This window comes from Gekko japonicus, unplaced genomic scaffold (assembly GCF_001447785.1).
Source record: "Gekko japonicus isolate JY-2015 unplaced genomic scaffold, Gekko_japonicus_V1.1 scaffold1021, whole genome shotgun sequence".
NCBI lineage: Eukaryota > Metazoa > Chordata > Lepidosauria > Squamata > Gekkonidae > Gekko > Gekko japonicus.
In genome coordinates this window covers 83,378-100,824 of record NW_015176479.1, presented here as the reverse complement: position 1 = coordinate 100,824, position 17,447 = coordinate 83,378, and the positions used below count along the sequence as shown (strand labels likewise).

The 17,447-nt window shown below is 50.5% G+C and overlaps 1 protein-coding gene across 1 annotated transcript in view; it reads left to right on the top strand.

Moving 5' to 3' along the window:
* Positions 1-17,447, top strand: part of SDK1 (sidekick cell adhesion molecule 1) — a 502,369-nt gene that overhangs the window by 467,784 nt on the left and 17,138 nt on the right. The window contains exons 38-40 of the mRNA XM_015427208.1: positions 2,826-2,990; positions 9,316-9,453; positions 14,436-14,556. Of these exons, the coding sequence (XP_015282694.1) occupies positions 2,826-2,990; positions 9,316-9,453; positions 14,436-14,556 (424 nt within the window). The remainder of the gene's footprint in view (positions 1-2,825; positions 2,991-9,315; positions 9,454-14,435; positions 14,557-17,447) is intronic.

Sequence of the window (17,447 nt, the reverse complement as noted above, 5' to 3'; positions counted from 1 at the left end):
GGCCAGTGGTCCATCCAGTCCAACACTCTGTCACACAATGGCCAAAACCCAGGTGCCATCAGGAGGTCCACCAGTGGGGCCAGAACTCCAGAAGCCCTCCCACTCTTGCCCCTCCAAGCCCCAAGAAGACAGAGCATCACTGCCCCAGACAGAGTGTTTCATCTATTCCTTGTGGCTAATAGCCACTGATGGAGCTCTGCTCCATATGTCTATCCAGTCCCCTCTTGAAGCTGTCTATGCTTGTAGCGGTCACCACTGCAGCAGTGTTAATGACTCATTTCATTGAATGCCTACGAGTTCTCATCTTGTGAGAAAGGAAGAAGAGGACCTCTTTCTCTACCTTCTCTACCCCATGCATGATTTTGTAAACCTCTATCATGGCAGCCTCAGTCGTCATTTCTCCAAGCTAAGAAAGCCTCATGAAGCTTTCTTCATAGGGAAGGAGTTACCATCAACTAAAATAACCACATTTAGAGGGAGGCTTGCAGTAAACCCTATTGGTGAAGGCCCTTGCCCACTTTCCTGAAACACGGCAGAGAATTTGACACTTTAATGATGGTCTGGGCCTGGCTGGGGCGATGGCACACGTGCTCACAGAGAGGGCTCTGAGTGCCACCTCTGGCACCTGTGCCATAGGTTCGCCACCACTGGTCTAGTTTCTCTGGTATCAATAGTTGAAAATCCCCATTTCTGAATGCTGGTGCACACTCTTAACTAACGGAATCCACCAGTGATATTTTCTCTTTGAGGAGGACTGTGAGAGCTTATCTGGGAAACTGCTGCACAGAGTACGCTCTAAATTGGAATTCTCCTTCATATTAACTAACACAAGCAGGTCACATCTATTACAAGGAAGCTGTGTAAAAAACAATGAAGGTTTTATTTGTTTTCCTGTACTCCCAGCTTCCTCTGTGCAGCTACTCTCTCTTTCAAGTAAATAAAACTGGAGGCTCCTCTATTACATTGTTAAAAAAAAAAAAGTTGCCAAGAAAAAACCTCAATGTTTTATCGCAGGTTTTATATTCATTACAAACATATATCCCAATACATAAACTGTGGTGCTCTATTATAGTCTAATCCATGCTAGCACATAATGCGCTGGTCTGGGGTTTTTTAAAAACGTGACCGAGAAATTACCGGTTTTATTGTTCCATTGACTTCCTCTTAACCCGGCTCAGGCAATGAAGTTTCTAGCCGGCCACGCTCAGGCGGCCGGGGGAACTGCCAATCGCCTTGATCAGCGAATGGGCGACGTGGGAATTCTCTGCCTCTGTGATCGATGTCGCGAGGCATGTGGCACTGAATAAATCAGGACGCTAAAATTGACTGGTGGCAAAACTAAAGGCTCACAGACCAGAGGGGCCACAGAGATCATTTAGCACCACGCCAACCCACTGCGGAAGTGAGATGCCCATCCCAAGATTCGGCCAGGCGGGGGAGGGGGGAAGGATGTCGGTATTTTAAGCCAAAGGAAGCGAGTCTCTGAGAATTCTCTGATGAGGAATGTTTGGTGTTCCCATTTCAAGCTACTAACCCAGCCCTTCTCGCTTGGGAAGACTGGTCCCTTCTTCTGTTACTACTGAAACTAGGGTTGACAGCTCCAGGTTGGGAAATACCTAGAGATTTTGGGGGTGGACCTTAAGAAGGCAGGTGTACTGACCCAGCCCTCCCAGGAAGCGGGTGTCACAGCAAGGGTGGCAGAGAGAGAGAAAGAGAGAGATAGAATAATCAAAGTCCAGTCCAATGTCAGAGGTTCCAGAGAGCATGTTTAACAAATATCAGAGGTTCCAGAGAGCATGTTTAACAAAGTCCAGCTTAGGGTCAAGGAGTTCCAGGGAGCAAGTCCAGTCCAGGATCTGGGTTTCCAGAAAAGTTGGTTGTCAGGTCTGGTTCAAGGTTGCAGAGGTTCGGTAACAGCAAGGTTGGTGGTTCAGTAGCAAAGCGTACCTGTTGCATCCACAAACTGCTGTTTCTCCTGGCTGACTTTATAGCCAAGTCTTAACAAGCTCTACTCCCAGCCAATTCCTTGGCCGTCATCCTGGAACTACTCATCCATCTCGTCAGTTGACAGCTGACAACGGGCCATGAGTCTCACACTCCTTTCTTGCAACTCAGCTCGCCTCGGACAGCATCAGCACTGTAGGGATGTGAGTGAGCCAGGTGGGCCATGAGTGGCTCCTGAAGCCTTGTGTACTGCTTCAGAGTTACGAGGCATTGGCTCAGTTTCAGCTGTAGGCTGTGACTTCTGCTCAGCTGGTAACCTGACCTCTTGTTGCTCTCCTCCTGGCTCAGAGCCGGCTGCAGCCAGTTGTTCAATTACTGGCTGAGGGCCAGCTGCAGGTAGCTCTTCATCTGTGGAATCTGTGCTGTCACTGAGCACAGACGGACTTACCACAGCAGGGTTTCGGTAGGGGAGGGACTTCAGCAGGGTATAATGCCATAGAGTCCTGCCTTCCATTGCAGCCATTTTCTGCAGGGGAACGGATCTCTGTCACCTGGAGATCAGTTATAATAGCGGGAAATCTCCAGCGACCACTTGGAGGCTGGTAACCCTGTAACTGAGTAGATTTTGAAAAGAATTAGGTAGACCATCCTGCTAGGGACAAGAGAACCCAAATATGAAACACTTTCGCACACAGAAGCAGATACCCACCGGTTGAATGGCTGCACAATGGCCCTCATGGGATGCCTAATGTATGCGCTGTAATCAGCTGTAACTAACAGGATGGAGAATGTCTAATGGCCCATCTGGGTCAAAGTGCTTTTGTTTCCAGGAGAGGGTTTGCGGGAGCCAGGCTAACCTCCTTCTCTCACTGCTTCCCTAGACGAAGGACTGTGGGACCTGTTTGCGAAGGACATCCCTCGCAGCGCCACCTCCTACTCGGTCGGCCTGGACAAGCTGAAACAGGGAGTGAGCTACGAATTCCGGGTGGTGGCTGTGAACGGGTTTGGCTACGGAGAACCCAGCCCTCCCTCCGTGGCTGTATCAGGTTGGTAGGGGTGGACGGGGGAGTTACGAGCTGAGCCAAGCAGTCCCCGAAGGGCTGGCAGGGTCGGCTCGGCATGGACCCGAGCTGTGGCAAATGTAAACGTGTGTGTAGGGGGTGCCGTTGCCACACAAGGGCCACTTGGCACAGCTGGTCCCTGCCACCAGCAGCCCCCCAAAGGCATCAGCCCCCTTCCCGAAGCTTTTCTGGCAAGCTAAATTGCCAGTCTCCCCCATTGCTGGATTTTACTAAGATGTTTGATGGTTGACCTTTAAAGACTTCTGTACCTAACCTTAGCCGATGTTAACTTTTCAGGGCTTCTTTCATTGTAAGGGCCTGAATTCAGGTTTCTGAATTCAGCTGTGTGGACTAGACTCGAGAGAGGTAGCCATGTTAGTCTTTGGCAGCCAGATCAAAACAGAAATACAATGGCGCCTTAAAGACTAACCGTGTTTATTCCATGTTAACAGGCTAACAAAGCTTACGCGGGAATGAAGTTGGTTAGTCTTTAAGGTGCCACCAGACCAGGGATGTCAAACATGCGGCCCAGGGTCCGGATCAGGCCCCCGGAGGGTTTTCTATCAGGCCCACAGTGGAACCGGCTGTCTTTTGCTTCTTCTTCCAGTTCTGCTGCTGCTGCGTCATCATAGGTTTGCAGCTTACAGATCCACACCTGAACAGCACACTCGAGATTGCAACAGCACAGATATTTTGAGGCAATAATTCAAAGCGAGAGGTGTCAGTTATCAGACACTGTTAAATAAGCAAAATATTGCAAGAGTGCTAATGTTTCAAGCATGTTTTCATTTTAAGTAAAAAAAACACCTCCTTTGTGTTTGTGTCCTTTATAAAGTTTATACCTCGCTACCTGGCATTACCTTTTATGACACACATGGCCTGGCCCCAGAGGTCATTTCGGGGGGGATTGCGGGGGATCGCAGTTCCCCTGGGTGAGGTACGGGGGGGGGGCACATGACAAAGCCCCGCCCCCTGCTTCCGGCCACCCTGCTTTCGGCCCCCATTCAGCCAGGAGGAGGCAGGAGAAGAGGGAAGGTAAGTTGCTTCCTCCCTGCCTCTCCCCACCGTGTGGCCTTATGACACACTTCTGGTGATGTCAGGGGGTGTGGCCTTATGACACACTTCCGGTGATGTCAGGGGGTCTGACATATGCTAATGAGTTATGCTAATGAGTTCCCCTAGCTCTTTTTCTACGAAACGACCCCTGCCTGTTTATGTCAGATCCAGCCCTCATAACAAATGAGTTCGACGCCCCTGCCCTAGACTGTTGTGTAAACTAGAAACCAGGAGGGAGACCAGTAGGTATTTGCCTTGTGTCCGTTTGTACATTCATCTCTCATACAAGCCTGTTTCTCTTTCATATGCATGCTCTTGCTCTCCCTCCCCAATACTCAAAGAGCAGTCTACTCTGTGCAGAATTTTATTTGCTTGTTTAGTTATGGGGAAAGATATTTATACTGCCCCTCCAGAGACCCACTGAAGGCGGCTCGCAAAAATAAAAAAAAATGCACTTAAATTTTATTTATCTATTTATTTATTAGGCTTCTAGCCTGCCCTCCCCTGCAAGCAGGCTCAGGGTAAGTTGCAACAGAACAATAAATAATACAGTTCAATATATAAGAGCAGCAATTCTTCAAACCCAAGCAACAATAAGATCAATTAATATTAATAATACGCAGTGGATGGCACCATTTATCCAATCCATTCCTCGTCTGCTTCTGCGCAGGTTCCCCAAGTATTTACAGTTTGGTGTGGTGGTTAAGTGCGCGGACTCTAATCTGGGAGAACCGGGTTTGATTCCCCACTCCTCCACTTGCACCTGCTGGATGACCTTGGGCAAGCCATAGTTCTGATAAGAGCTATCCTTGAAAAAGAGCCGTTTCTGTCAGAGCTCTCTCAGCCCCACCTACCTCCCAGGGTGCCTGTTGTGGGGAGGGGAAGGGAAAGGAGTTTGTCAGCCGCTCTGAGACTCCTTTGGGTAGTGAAGGGCGTGGTATAAATCCAATCTCTTCTTCTTCTTCTCTCTTCTCTTTACGGGTGGATGGCAACTAGTACTGGAGGGAACAGGCGGATGAAAGATGACACACGTTGACAGTAGTGCAGGGGGAGGCCCATATAAATAGGTCGCCGCCACATCAACCATCTGCATCTTGCAGGCCCTGCCGAATTGCATCAAGTCCCGCAGGGCCCAGGGAGAGCGTTCCACCAGACTGGTGCCAGAGCCAAGAAGGCTCTGACTGTGGTATAGGCTAAGCGAACATCCTTAGGGCTGGGGATCACCAGCAGATCAATCGATCAATCAATCAATCTCTCCTGGTACGTCCCTCAAAGAGCATTACGCTCGATAGACCAAGATCTGCTGCATAAATAAATAAATAAATAAATAAAATGGCCACCGCAGGAGGTGGAGCCAGTCTCGATGCCATGGCCACGGCTTAACGTAGGCAACACGGTGTAGATCCTTGCGCTGTGCTGGCAGCTGCTGCCAAAGCAACATTAAAAAAAATATCTGCACAGACAGTCAGATCTCCAGTACTCAGCCAGAAGCCTTGCTGGGCAAAAGCCCTACCCGGCCCCACTTCCTAAAAACACATGGTGGATGCCAGAAAAGGTGTCAGTGGGTGCTTTGGCACATTGGGTTCCAAAGCACAGTGGGGGCTTTGGCACATTGCAGTAGACACACCAAATTTATGCACACGTCCTTCTCCCCTCTACACACATGCCTAAGGTTTACATACACTCCCATTCTCTGTGAGAAGGATCCAAGTGTCCTTTTAGGAGGCACACAAGGCAGCCTTATAGTGACCATTGGTCTCTCAAGGTCATTATTCTGTACTCTGAGTGGCAGCAGTTTGGTGTCGTGGTTAAGTGCACAGACTCTAATCTGGGAGAACCGGGTTTGATTCCTCCACTCCTCCTCCACTTGCACCTGGCTGGATGACCTTGGGCAAGCCCTAGTTCTGACAAGAGCTGTCCTTGAAAAAGAGCAGTTTCTGTCGGAGCTCTCTCGGCCCCACCTACCTCACAGGGTGTCTGTTGTGGGGAGGGGAAGGGAAAGGAGTTTGTAAGCCACTCTGAGACACCTTTGGGTAGTGGAGGGCAGGGTATAAATCCAAACTCTCACACAATGTTCCCTCTAAGCTGTGGGGTCTTGTGAGGAAAAATTCTACCTTGTGAGCTACCGGCATTAAAGTTGTGAGTGAGCGATTTGGCTGCTGCATCAATTAGTTTGCTCTGGAGCCCTCCTTCCTGAGCTCAGACAAAAATATGTGAGCCGGAGGCTAAAAAACTGTGAGCTAGCTCACACTCACTCAGCTTAGAGGGAACACTGGTCTCACATGAAGCTACCTTATATTGAATCAGAACATCGATCCATCACAGTCAGTATGGTCTGCTCAGATGGTTCTCTGGGGTCTGATCCGGAGGTCTTTCACATCGCCTACCACCTGATCCTTGTAACTGGAGACACTGGGAATGAACCTGGCACCTTCTGCGTACAAAGCGGGGGCTCTACCCCTGAGCAACAGCCTTTAAATGCTACCTCTTGCTGACTCCTGAAGCCTTTTTTATTGCTTCAGAGCTACAAGGAGTTGGCTCCATTTCAGCGGCGAGTCGGCTCCATTTCAGCGGTAGGCTGTGACTTCTGCTCAGCTGGTAATCTGACCTCTTGTTGCTCTCCTCCTGGCTGCAGTTGATTGTTCAGTTACTGGCTTGGGTACTGGCAGGTAGCTCTTTGTCTGCAGAATCTGTGCTGTCATTGAGCACAGACTGACTTACAACAGAGAAACACGTTCCTGGTAGGTAGTCCCTTCCAACCATCTGGACCAGTTGCTGTTCCCCAGGATTCACTATAGACATCCCATGGAGAGAGCAGTACTTATCAAGACAGAAGTATTATGGCTAGAGCTTTCCTCACCAGGGTGGGCATAGCTGGCCCAATCAACCAAAGGTGATTGGCCTCAGACCCAGAATCTAGAAGGCCATCTCTTGTGGGGAGGGTTTGGGGGGGTCTGCACAGTTCACCAAAGAAACCAGTCGATGGCTCACTGCTGATGCCAGAACTCTGTCACCTTGTCAAATGCAACACTCAAATCTCGCCTTGCCAGACTCCTCCAAGTCGCTTCAGGGAGGCGTTTCTCAGATTGTTTTTTTGCTGCCTCAGCAGAAGGTGGGGGGGAGCGGAAAAAATCATTTTACAAAAATCTTCATGGTTCAAAAGCTTGGCACCTGAGGGGGATGTCAAAGCATTCCGCGGGCCCGGCATTGCTCTGCTATTTCAATTTTTCCCCCTTTCCTCGCTCCTGGTGCGAGACGCACAATTTAGCAGGAACGTTGTCAGAAGGGGAAACAAAATGCCATCGGTGCCACAGTTCTCGTCGGGTTCCCGCTCTGCCACGGCCTGGCTGGCCTCGAAAAATCGGAGGGCAGCTCAAATTTCAAAGAAGGGGCAGGGTCTTCCTTCCTTCCTGTGGTTTCGACCAAAGGGGCCTTCTTCCTGAGCTGACAGCCGTAGCCTCACGGGGGTACCCGCGGTTCCTTGTAAATAAATTGCTCGTTTATTTGTTCCTGGCCCGAGCACATCTATTTAATCCGCTTCTTTCTGATGGTCTGATGCTCACATCAAATTGGCCGTTTTCTGTTGGAAGCAGCAGGGGACGGGGTTTAAAGACCCGCAGGCTCCCGCCGCTCGGAATGACCCCCGTCTGTCGGTTGGTAATCAATTAAGCCACCTCTCAGGGAGATCGGTGGCTTCCAACGCCCAGCTTTGCCATGGCGGTTTTGATGATTCTTTGCTTCTAGCTGGATTTATAGCAGGCAGTAGGGAACCTTCTCAGGTAGACTCGGGCATTACACCTTGCAGCAGAGATGGGAGTTGCGAGTGACTCGTGCGTGCCCTTCTCTGTGCTTGTATGTAACAGGGCCAGCATCAACATACACTCAGGTGAGGCAGCTGCTGGGGCCCAGGGTTTCTGGGAGGGGCCGTGGCTCACTGGCACAGCATCTGCTTGGCATGCAGAAGGTCCCAGGTTCAATGCTCGGCATCTCCAGTTATTGTTGTTGTTGTTGTTGTTGTTATTATTATTATTGTTATTATTATTATTATTAATTCACATAGGGTAGCTCTAGGGATCGATGGAAGCTCTCTAGTAAAACCATAGAGTTTCTGGCGATTCCTAGAGTTACCTGCTGTCACTTCCGTGTTGCTGCCACCCCCACCATGTCTCCATCCTCAGTTCTCCTGCTGGCTCCAGGCTTGGATTGGAAAATTTAATTATACCCCACTGAGGTTCCCCCCAGCCCCCCCTTCCCACGCTCCACCCTCAACATTCCAGGAATTTGAGCACAATCTGAACAGCAACCGCACTGGGCTGTGATTGAGGTCCAGTCTGTAGTTCTTCCGGAAGGGCTGTAGCAGAAGGTCCCAGGTTCAATCCCCGGCATCTCCAGTTGAAAGGATCAGGCAGGAGGTGATGTGAGAGACCCCTGCCTGAGACCCTGGAAAGCTGCTGCCAGTCTGAGTAGACAGTGCTGACTTTTGCGGGACCAAGGGTCTGATTCATTATACGACAGCTTCATGTGTTCGCGTGCACCCCCTGCCCCCGCTCTTAAGGTGCTACTGAACTCTACTCTAACTGTAGAAAAGAGCAAGAGTCCCGTGGCACCTTAAAGACTAACAAAATATGTGGCAGGGGAGGAGCTTTCTTGGGTCACTGCTCACGTCTTCAGGTACGGATACCATATTCTTCAGATACTGCAGTGACTCACAGAAACTCCTACCCCGCAACATATGTTGTGAGTCTTCAAGGTGCTCCTGGACTCTTGCTCTTTTCTACTACTACAGACAGACTAACATGGCAACCCATCTTGATTGAAGCCAACTGTTCATATGGGTTCGGGTGGGTAGCCATGTTGTTCATATGGGTTCGGGTGGGTACCGCAGGGATCAGTACTTCGTCCATTTAAGACCAACAAAGTTTAATTCTGGGTGTAAGCTTTCATGTGCACACACACTTCTTCAGTATAAGCTTTCGTGTGCACGCACACCAAAGCTTCTACCCAGAATTAAACTTCGTTGGTCTTAAAGGTGCCACTGGACTCAGACTTCTTCATATGGGAAGAGACCTTTTGACCACCCTCACCAATGCCTTTGCTCGCCCCTCTTCCTCTACCCCTAAAATAAAAATGCTGGTGGGGAACAGCGGTGCGGGAAATGCTGGTGGGGGACAGCGGTGCGGGAGGAGACAGCTGAGACGTGTTTGTTCCCAAAATTAATCCTCTCCTGCCTCCCCTTTTCCCTCCCTTGTTACAGCTCAGCTAGAGTCTCCTTTCTACGAAGAATGGTGGTTTCTGCTCGTCATAGCCCTTTGCATCCTGATCTTCCTCCTCTTGCTGGTTTTCACCCTCCTCCTGTACAGCCAGGCCAAGAAATATAAAAACTGCAACATGGGTGAGTTTATTCAGGGCTCCCGGACCCCTGGGGAGCCAGAGACGACAACGCTCTGGGATTCTCCCTTTTCGTCTTCCGAATTTTGTACAACGTTATCGGTTCGTCTCGAATTTTCAGAGTTAAGGCCTGACAGTCGCTTACATGGGCAAAAAGTTGTGGCGATCCATATATGTGTCGAAACGAGCTCTATCCCACGTGGCCCTCGGTATATGGAAAAGAGCTTGTGTGTGGTTGCTGATGATGCCAACCTCCAGGTAGTAGCTGGAGGTCTCCTGGTATTACAATACTTTGCATAAGAACGTCAGAAGAGCCCTGCTGGATTAAACCAGAGGTCCATCTAGTCCAGCATCCCGTCTCACACAGCAGGCAACCAGTTCCTCTGCAGGGCCAACAACAGGGCACAGAGGTCCATCTAGTCCAGCATCCCGTCTCACACAGCAGGCAACCAGTTCCTCTGCAGGGCCAACAACAGGGCACAGAGAACTTAAGAGTATCCCTGCTGGATCAGACCAGCGGTCCATCTAGTCCAGCGTCCTGTCTTACAAAGTAGCCAACCAGTTCCTCTGGATGGTCAACACTAGGACAGAGAGGATGAGGCCTGATGCTGCTCCTTGGCTCTGGGGTTCAGAGGTTCAATGCCTCTGAATGTGGAGGTTCCCTTCAGTCACCATGTCTAGGAGCCACTGATAGACCGATCCTCCATGAATCTCTCTAAGCCCCTCTGAAAGCCGTTGATTCCTGTGGCCATCACCACATCCTCTGGCAGCAAATCCCACATTTTAATCTCCAGGCAACAGAAATCAATTCCCCTGGAGGAAATGGCTGCCCTGTAAGGTGGACTCCATGGCATTGTACCCCATTCAAGCCCCTCCCCCCAAACCCCACCCTCCTCAGGCTCCACCCCCAAAATCTCCCGGTGTTTCCCAACCCAGAGCTGGCAAGCGTAGTTGGCTGCATCGCCATGTGCCTGTTTGCCATTTTGCACCACCCTTTCAAGGTGAAATCCCGGGCAGTTCCACGCAAGACAATACCTTTTGGCCTTCTTGGTGGATGTTTAGGATTGCGTTTCTAGAGTCGCGTCCTCCCAAGTCCATTGAGGTCATGGGGCGCAGCGCCGTTTGGGGGTGTTCTCCAGGCTTACGTGGCTCTTCACTGCCCATCTGCTGCCGAGCGGCATGCCTGTTTCCAACTTTTGTTTCCCCGTTATAAATCCTTAGCCTTTGGACTTTTCAAAAGGCCCTCCTTGGGGATACCTACAAAAGCCCGCCAGGGCCGCCGCCTTGCCGCTCTGAAGACAAGACTCTTGCGCTCTCGGAGGGATGTGTTTAAATATTCATGGCTTAGACCCTGAATTCTGCTGCGGGTGCTTTTCAAATAAAATGTGTGCCCTTTCCTCCTGAGACGTCCACGTCCGTTGGAGTCCTTTCAAGCCCGGGGCCGGGCACTTCCATAAACCTGGCGGTACCTGTGACAGAGGCATTAACTCTTTGATGACACAAACCAGGGAGTTCTCGGAAATCAATAGTCAGCGAGCGCAGCCGGCACTGGTTACTCGCCTCTTTGATGCTGCGTTGTGAGAAAGCGGGGAGGGGGGGAGAGGTACCAAGAGAAGCCGCCTTCCTTTGGAAGAGTCGGTAGTTCAGCCCTCAAAGAAGGGATATTTCTCCTTCCGGTATGAATTCACTTCTAGCAAGTGGTTAGCAAACCAGGTTTTCACTCCCGTGGGATTTGCAATGTATGAATGCCGTGGCATTTTACCGAGCTAATGCTATTACAGGCCCCCATGCATGGCGCATAGAGAAATCTCTCATTCCTTCCTCGCGCTCTGTGTCTGGAGAACAGACATGAAAGGGCAGATCTGACCCACGTCAAGATCTGTTCACGCCAATTCTTAATGCTGTTGGGGACAAAAGACCTGCCTGACATGCAGGAGATTTAGATGGGACCAAGGGGTTTTGGTGGGTGCGTGGGTGGGCTGGGGGCAGTGTTCCCTCCAAGCTGAGTTAGTGTGAGCCAGCTCACAGTTTTTTTAGCCTCCGGCTCACACCCATTTTTGTCTTCGCTCAGGAAGGACGGGCTCCAGAGCAAACTGATTTATGCAGCAGCCAAATCACCCGCTCACAGCTTTAATGCCAGTAGCTCACAAAGTGGAATTTTTTGTTCACAAGACTCCACGGCTTAGAGGGGAGGGGGCTTTCCCCCCAAAGACACCACATTAAAAGAAGCACCAGCCATTTAAAGTCTGGATTGCGGGGCACCCGCACGGTCAAATCCCCCGTCTTAATATGAGATAGTCCATCAGACGCTTGAACTGTCTGATGACTCAGGAAGCGGAAGTCAGCTCATCATCATCCACGGTAGTCAAATAAACTTCCTTTCCCTCCCATCTTTCCTGCTTTGGACTGCAGGCCCAGGCATCTGGCCAGCCACAGTACATAGCACAACACTAAGAAGAGGAGGAGGAGGAGGAGGAGGAGGAGGAGATTGGATCTATACCCCGCCCTTCACTACCCAAGGGTGTCTCAGAGCGGTTTACAAACTCCTTCCCCTTCCCCTCCCCACATCAGACACCCGGTGAGGTAGGTGGGGCTGAGAGAGCTCTTTTGAGAACTGCTCTTTTTCAAGAACAGCTCTTGTCAGAACTACGGCTTGCCCAAGGTCATCCAGCCAGGTGCAAGTGGAGGAGTGGGGGAATCAAACTCGGTTCTCCCAGATTAGAGTCCACGCACTTAACCACAACACCCAACTGGCTCTCTGGGAAGGGAAAGTGTAAATCTAGAAGTGGAAAAGTGGAACCTCTTTCCATTACAGCCACAGTACGTAGCAAGACGGCTGTTTGGGTTGGTGGTCTTGCAGAGCTGCACAGGCTGGACGGATAACAACTGTGGGAACTCGAGCAGCAGTGTTAGAAGAGTCAACGAACAAATATATACACTGCAAAAACCTTTTTTTATAAGTTAAAGTGTAAAAAGGATGTCAATTGACTGGTAGCTATTAGATTGTACAAACTGATTATTATTGTTGACATTGCCTGTAATTAATATATACCTGTTTTAGAATATTATGAATAATACACAGCGCACTTTATAAGACAAAGCATATAGAACACTTTAACTTATAAAAAAGGTTTTTTGCAGAGTATATATTTGTTGTTTGACTGGACGGATAACAAGACAGACAAAAGGAAATACCACTTTACACAGAGAGTGATTCAAATGTGGGATTCGCTGCCAGAGGGTGTCGCGACAGCCACAGGAATAGACAGCTTGAAAAGAGGGTTGGATAGATTCGTGGAGGGTAAGGTTATCAGTGGCTATCAGCCGTGGTGACTGAGGGGAACTCCATGTTCAGAGGCACTAAGCCCCTGAATCCCAGAGCCTGGAGGCAGCATCAGGGGAAGGCCTTGGCCTCTCTGCCCTGTTTGTTGGATGTTGAGGGGAACTGGTTGGCCCCTGTGTGAGACAGGATGCTGGACTAGGTGGACCCCTGGTCTGATCCAGCGGGGCTCTTCTGATGTTCCTACGAAGGCCTCAGCCTCCCTGCCTTGTTGTTGGCCATCTAGAGAACTGGCTGGCCACCATGTGAGACAGGATGCTGGACTAGGTGGACCCTTGGTCTGATCCAGCAGGGCTCTTCTGATGTTCCTACAAAGGCCTCGGCCTCTATGCCCTGTTGATGGACCTCCAGAGGAACTGATTGGCCTCTATGTGAGACAGGATGCTGGAGTAGATGGACCTCTGGTCTGATCCAGCAGGGCTCTTCTGATGTTCTTATCAGGGGAAGGCCTTGGCCTCCCTGCCCTGTTGTTGGCCCTCTAGAGAACTGGCTGGCCCCTGTGTGAAACAGGATGCTGGACTAGATGGACCCCTGGTTTGAATGCAGCCTTTCCTGGCGAAGAATTGGGATTACTTGGGCAGAATGTCTTTTTTTCCAGAAGGGGATATACAAAACCCTGGATTTGGGGAGTTATGGTCCCTTCCGCACTTACATCGCATCCCTGGTTTTATCAGAGTTCATCTCGTGACACAATACCTTGCATTTATCCCTGGTTATAACAGCATGCGTTTATCCTGGGACAAGTGTGGGGCGAAACCGGGGTGACCTCCGTGTAATGTGGAAACAAAAAATACCCAGAGATAATTACATGAGTGAACTCGAGTATAGTGTAGAATGTAAAAATACCCTAAGATAATTATAGGGGTGAACTCGCGTGTAGTGTAGAATGTAAAAATACCCCGAGATAATTGCAGAGGTGAACTCGCGTGTAGTGTAGAATGTAAGTTCGGGGACAGGGCTGAACCAGGATTTAAGGTCTAGTGCAGAAAGGACCTTGGACTTGTAGGGTACCATCCCGAAAAGGTTGGGGCCTCCTGCCATCTTGTGCCCACTTTAACTAGCAAGTCCCACTGCCGAATGTGGAGGGGAGGTTGTTCCTCAGGGGGTCACCGCCGTAATTTCTAAACCCCCTTGCTTGGGAACGAATCCCCCTGAAATTGATTGCAGCTTCACTTGCAAGAAAACACAAATCAGCGCCTGGAACTGTGATCAGAAAGCTTCTCTGGTGTTCAGGGGGCTTATGGGTGACCAAGACGCTAATCCGGGGAGGGGAAGACATCAGAAGGTTTAATCCTGTCTCCTTTAAATGCTGCTGTAGACTCTGCAGCCTGATAAAGAAATCCATATGTGACCGGCAAGCTTCCCTCCCTCCCTCTTTTCCTCCCTCCCAAACACCAAAAAGAGAGAGAGCGGGTGGTGGGGGGGGAGGGAGATATTATCTGTGGATATTGGTTGTAAAATGCTGATAAAAATTGTTCCTTTGGTTGTGCCGCGATCTTCCTGTGACACAGTGTGTTGGGGGGGATAAGAAAGATCTCGTTATAAAAGGAGGACGATTATCTGAACATGGCGGTTCTCTCTCTGTCTCCACGCAGAGCCGGGGCAGGGCTTTTGCCTGCTCTCATTCTGTCGCCGTTTGTCCCCAGGGAAAAACGTCTCCCACACGGAGGAATCTGTCACCCTGGATAATGGGGGGTTTACGGCCCTGGAGCTCAATAGCCGGCACCTCAACGTCAAAAACACTTTCTCCAAGAAGAACGGGACAAGGTAAGAAGGCGCCAGCCACTCGTGCCGTGCGGGGAGAGGTGGCCCTCGGCACTTAGAAGCCAGCCAAACACAACGTTGGCACGCAGTGAACCTGAAGGCGGGCCAGTGGTGATCTTGGCATCAGCTAGAGTCTTTTGACGTGCAGGTTTGTGCCAGCTTCTAACCCGTCCAAGCCTTGGAGGAATTCACGAAAAAGACTTAGTAAAATCTCCTTGCAGAACAAAACACAACAGGCCAGAAGACACAACAGGCAGTGAGCGGGGAGAATCAGGTTGACGTGGAGAATTTGTTTGGGACACTCGTGTTCTCGGCGAAAGCCTGTTTTTACAGAGTGGTTACGAGCCGTGTTCCCTCTAAGCCGAGCGAGTGTGAGCCAGCTCACAGTTTTTTAGCCTCCGGCTGACACGTCTTTGCCTCAGCTCAGGAAAGGACGGCTCCAGAGCAAACTGATTGGTGCAGCCGCCAAATCGCCCGCTCACGACTTGAACGCCAGGAGCTCACAAAGTAGAATCTTTGCACACAGGACTCCACAGCTTTGAGGGAGGCATTGGTTACGAGGACCAAAGCGGGAGGGGGAATGGGTCGGTCTACCACCCTGAGTTCCTTGGGGGAAAGGCAGGGTGTTGGTTTTTTTTAGGAAGTAACAAAAACAGGGATGGCCCAGGCTAGCCCGATCTCATCATCCCGGTACTTGTTATGGGTGCAGATGTGCAGAAGTAGAAGGCTTCTGTAGTCCCGGGTCCACATCTGGCTTGGCGTCCTTCTTGGGCACAAGGCTCCCCTTGGCCACAGTGTACAGTCCATAGTCATAGAATCACAGAATCATAGAGCTGGAAGGGGCCAGACAGACCATCTAGCCCAACCCCCTGCCCAATGCGGGACCAGCCTAGAGAATCCCTGACAAGTATTCTCCCAGCCTCTTCTTGAAATCCGCCAGTGAAGGGGAGCTCACCACCTCCAGAGGCAGCTGAATCCACCTCTGAACCACTCTGGCTGTGAAAAGGTTTTCCCTCCTATCCAGCCGGTACCTTCCTGCGTGTAATTTAAGCCCGTCGCTTCAGGCCCTCTCCTCTGCTGCCCACTGGAACAGCTCCTTGCCCTCCTCCAAAGGACAGCCTTCCAGATATTTAAAGGGAGCCATCATGCCCCCTTTCAACAGTGAGTCCAGCATCGGGCACCTCTCTTAGAACCACAGTTCTGTCCGTTGCCCTGGAGCACTCTCTTCACAGGTCAGCAAGGCAGTGATATTAAAAGAGTCTTTAATAGGCCGTCTAAAAGTGGCTGCGTGGCAACGGCCCCACCGGTGGGGGAACCCAGATCGGTGCTTAGTTTTGGCCATGCACTGAAGCTTAAAGGCACCCGAGCAATTCACACATCTAGTGTTATGCGACAACCAATGGGCTAGTATTTAAGGTGCTGCAGGAGTCCCGGTTACTCTGAAGAACCGTCCGTTATCGTTGCACGTCCCTCCGCCTCCCCCAGCAGTGCGAAGTTCCACTGGCTGCTATTGGTGACGTTTGCTTTTTAGCTACAACTCAATACGGCGCTCACAGACCCAGGCCAAGAGGCAAATCCTGCGAGCCGGCAAGGCTGCCTTTGCAGCAGAAACCTCAGTGCGTCACTTTCAGCCGGCTCACGGCTTGATTCCTGTCCATCTCGGACGCCGGTCCCTTGGCAGGCACGCACATATATGATGCCCCCCTCTGCTGGCTGGGCGGGGGTCACCTACAGAGCTAACCGGAGGCCATCTCCTCTCCTGAGAGAGCCAGTTTGGTGTCGTGGTTAAGTGTGTGGACTCTAATCTGGGAGAACCGGGTTTGATTCCCCACTCCTCCACATGCAGCTGCTGGTGTGACCTTGGGTCAGTCATGAGTTCTTTCAGAGCTGTTCTCTCAAGGGCAGTCCTCGTGAGAGCTCTCTCAGCCCCACCTACCTCACAGGGCGTCTGTTGTGGGGAGGGGAAGGGAAAGGAGATTGTAAGTCACTCTGAGACGCCAATCGCCGCCTCCTCCTCCTCCTCCTCTTCTTCTTCTTCTTCTTCCTGACAATTGTCTCATCCTGAGAAGAAAAATCTGACATCCAGTTAAGAATCGTTAGTATTCCTGACCAATGTTCCCTCTAAGCTGTGGAGTCTCGTGAGCCAAAATTCTACTTTGTGAGCTACTGGCACTAAAGCTGTGAGCAAGTGATTTGACTGCTGCATCAACTAGTTTGCTCTGGAGCCATCCTTCCTGAGCGAAGACAAAAATGTGTGAGCTGGAAGCTAAAAAACTGTGAGCTAGCTCACATTAACTCAGCTTAGAGGGAACACTGTTCCCGACTCTCCCCTTTAGGCAAACCTATCAGGCCCGGATTCAGGTCCAGTATAACCTTGGAGACCGATAAGATTTTTCCGAGTGCGAGCTTTTGAGAGTCAACGGTTTCGAGGGTCTGGAGCTCTGGCTCTCAAAAGCAGATTCCCCGAAAGTCATTGTTAGTCTCTAAAGCGCTACTGGACTTGGATCTAGCTTTTCTGTTGCAGACTAGCACGGCCGCCCTCTGAAACGATCAATCCAGCTGAGCGTTCTTCAAACAGCGATATTACAATAATGTACAAAACCCAGCGAATGGCGAGGAAGTAAAATAGTCCGAGCTTCTCATTCCCCGCTGCTTTTGCATTTGGCCTTTTTCGATTCGTCTCCGGGTGTTTAAACTCCCCCCTGCTACAACGAAGGTTGGAAGACGCACTTTTGTAAAAATGAGTTTCTGGGTTTGGGTTTCGCTTTTTGTTCTTTTTCTCTTCCTTCACATAGCTGGGATTTACCGGGCTCTTATAAAAAAGAGCTGCGGTGGCTCAAGTGGTTAAGACGCTGCACTGCAGGCTGTGGAGGGACAGTAGGTCAGCAGTTCGG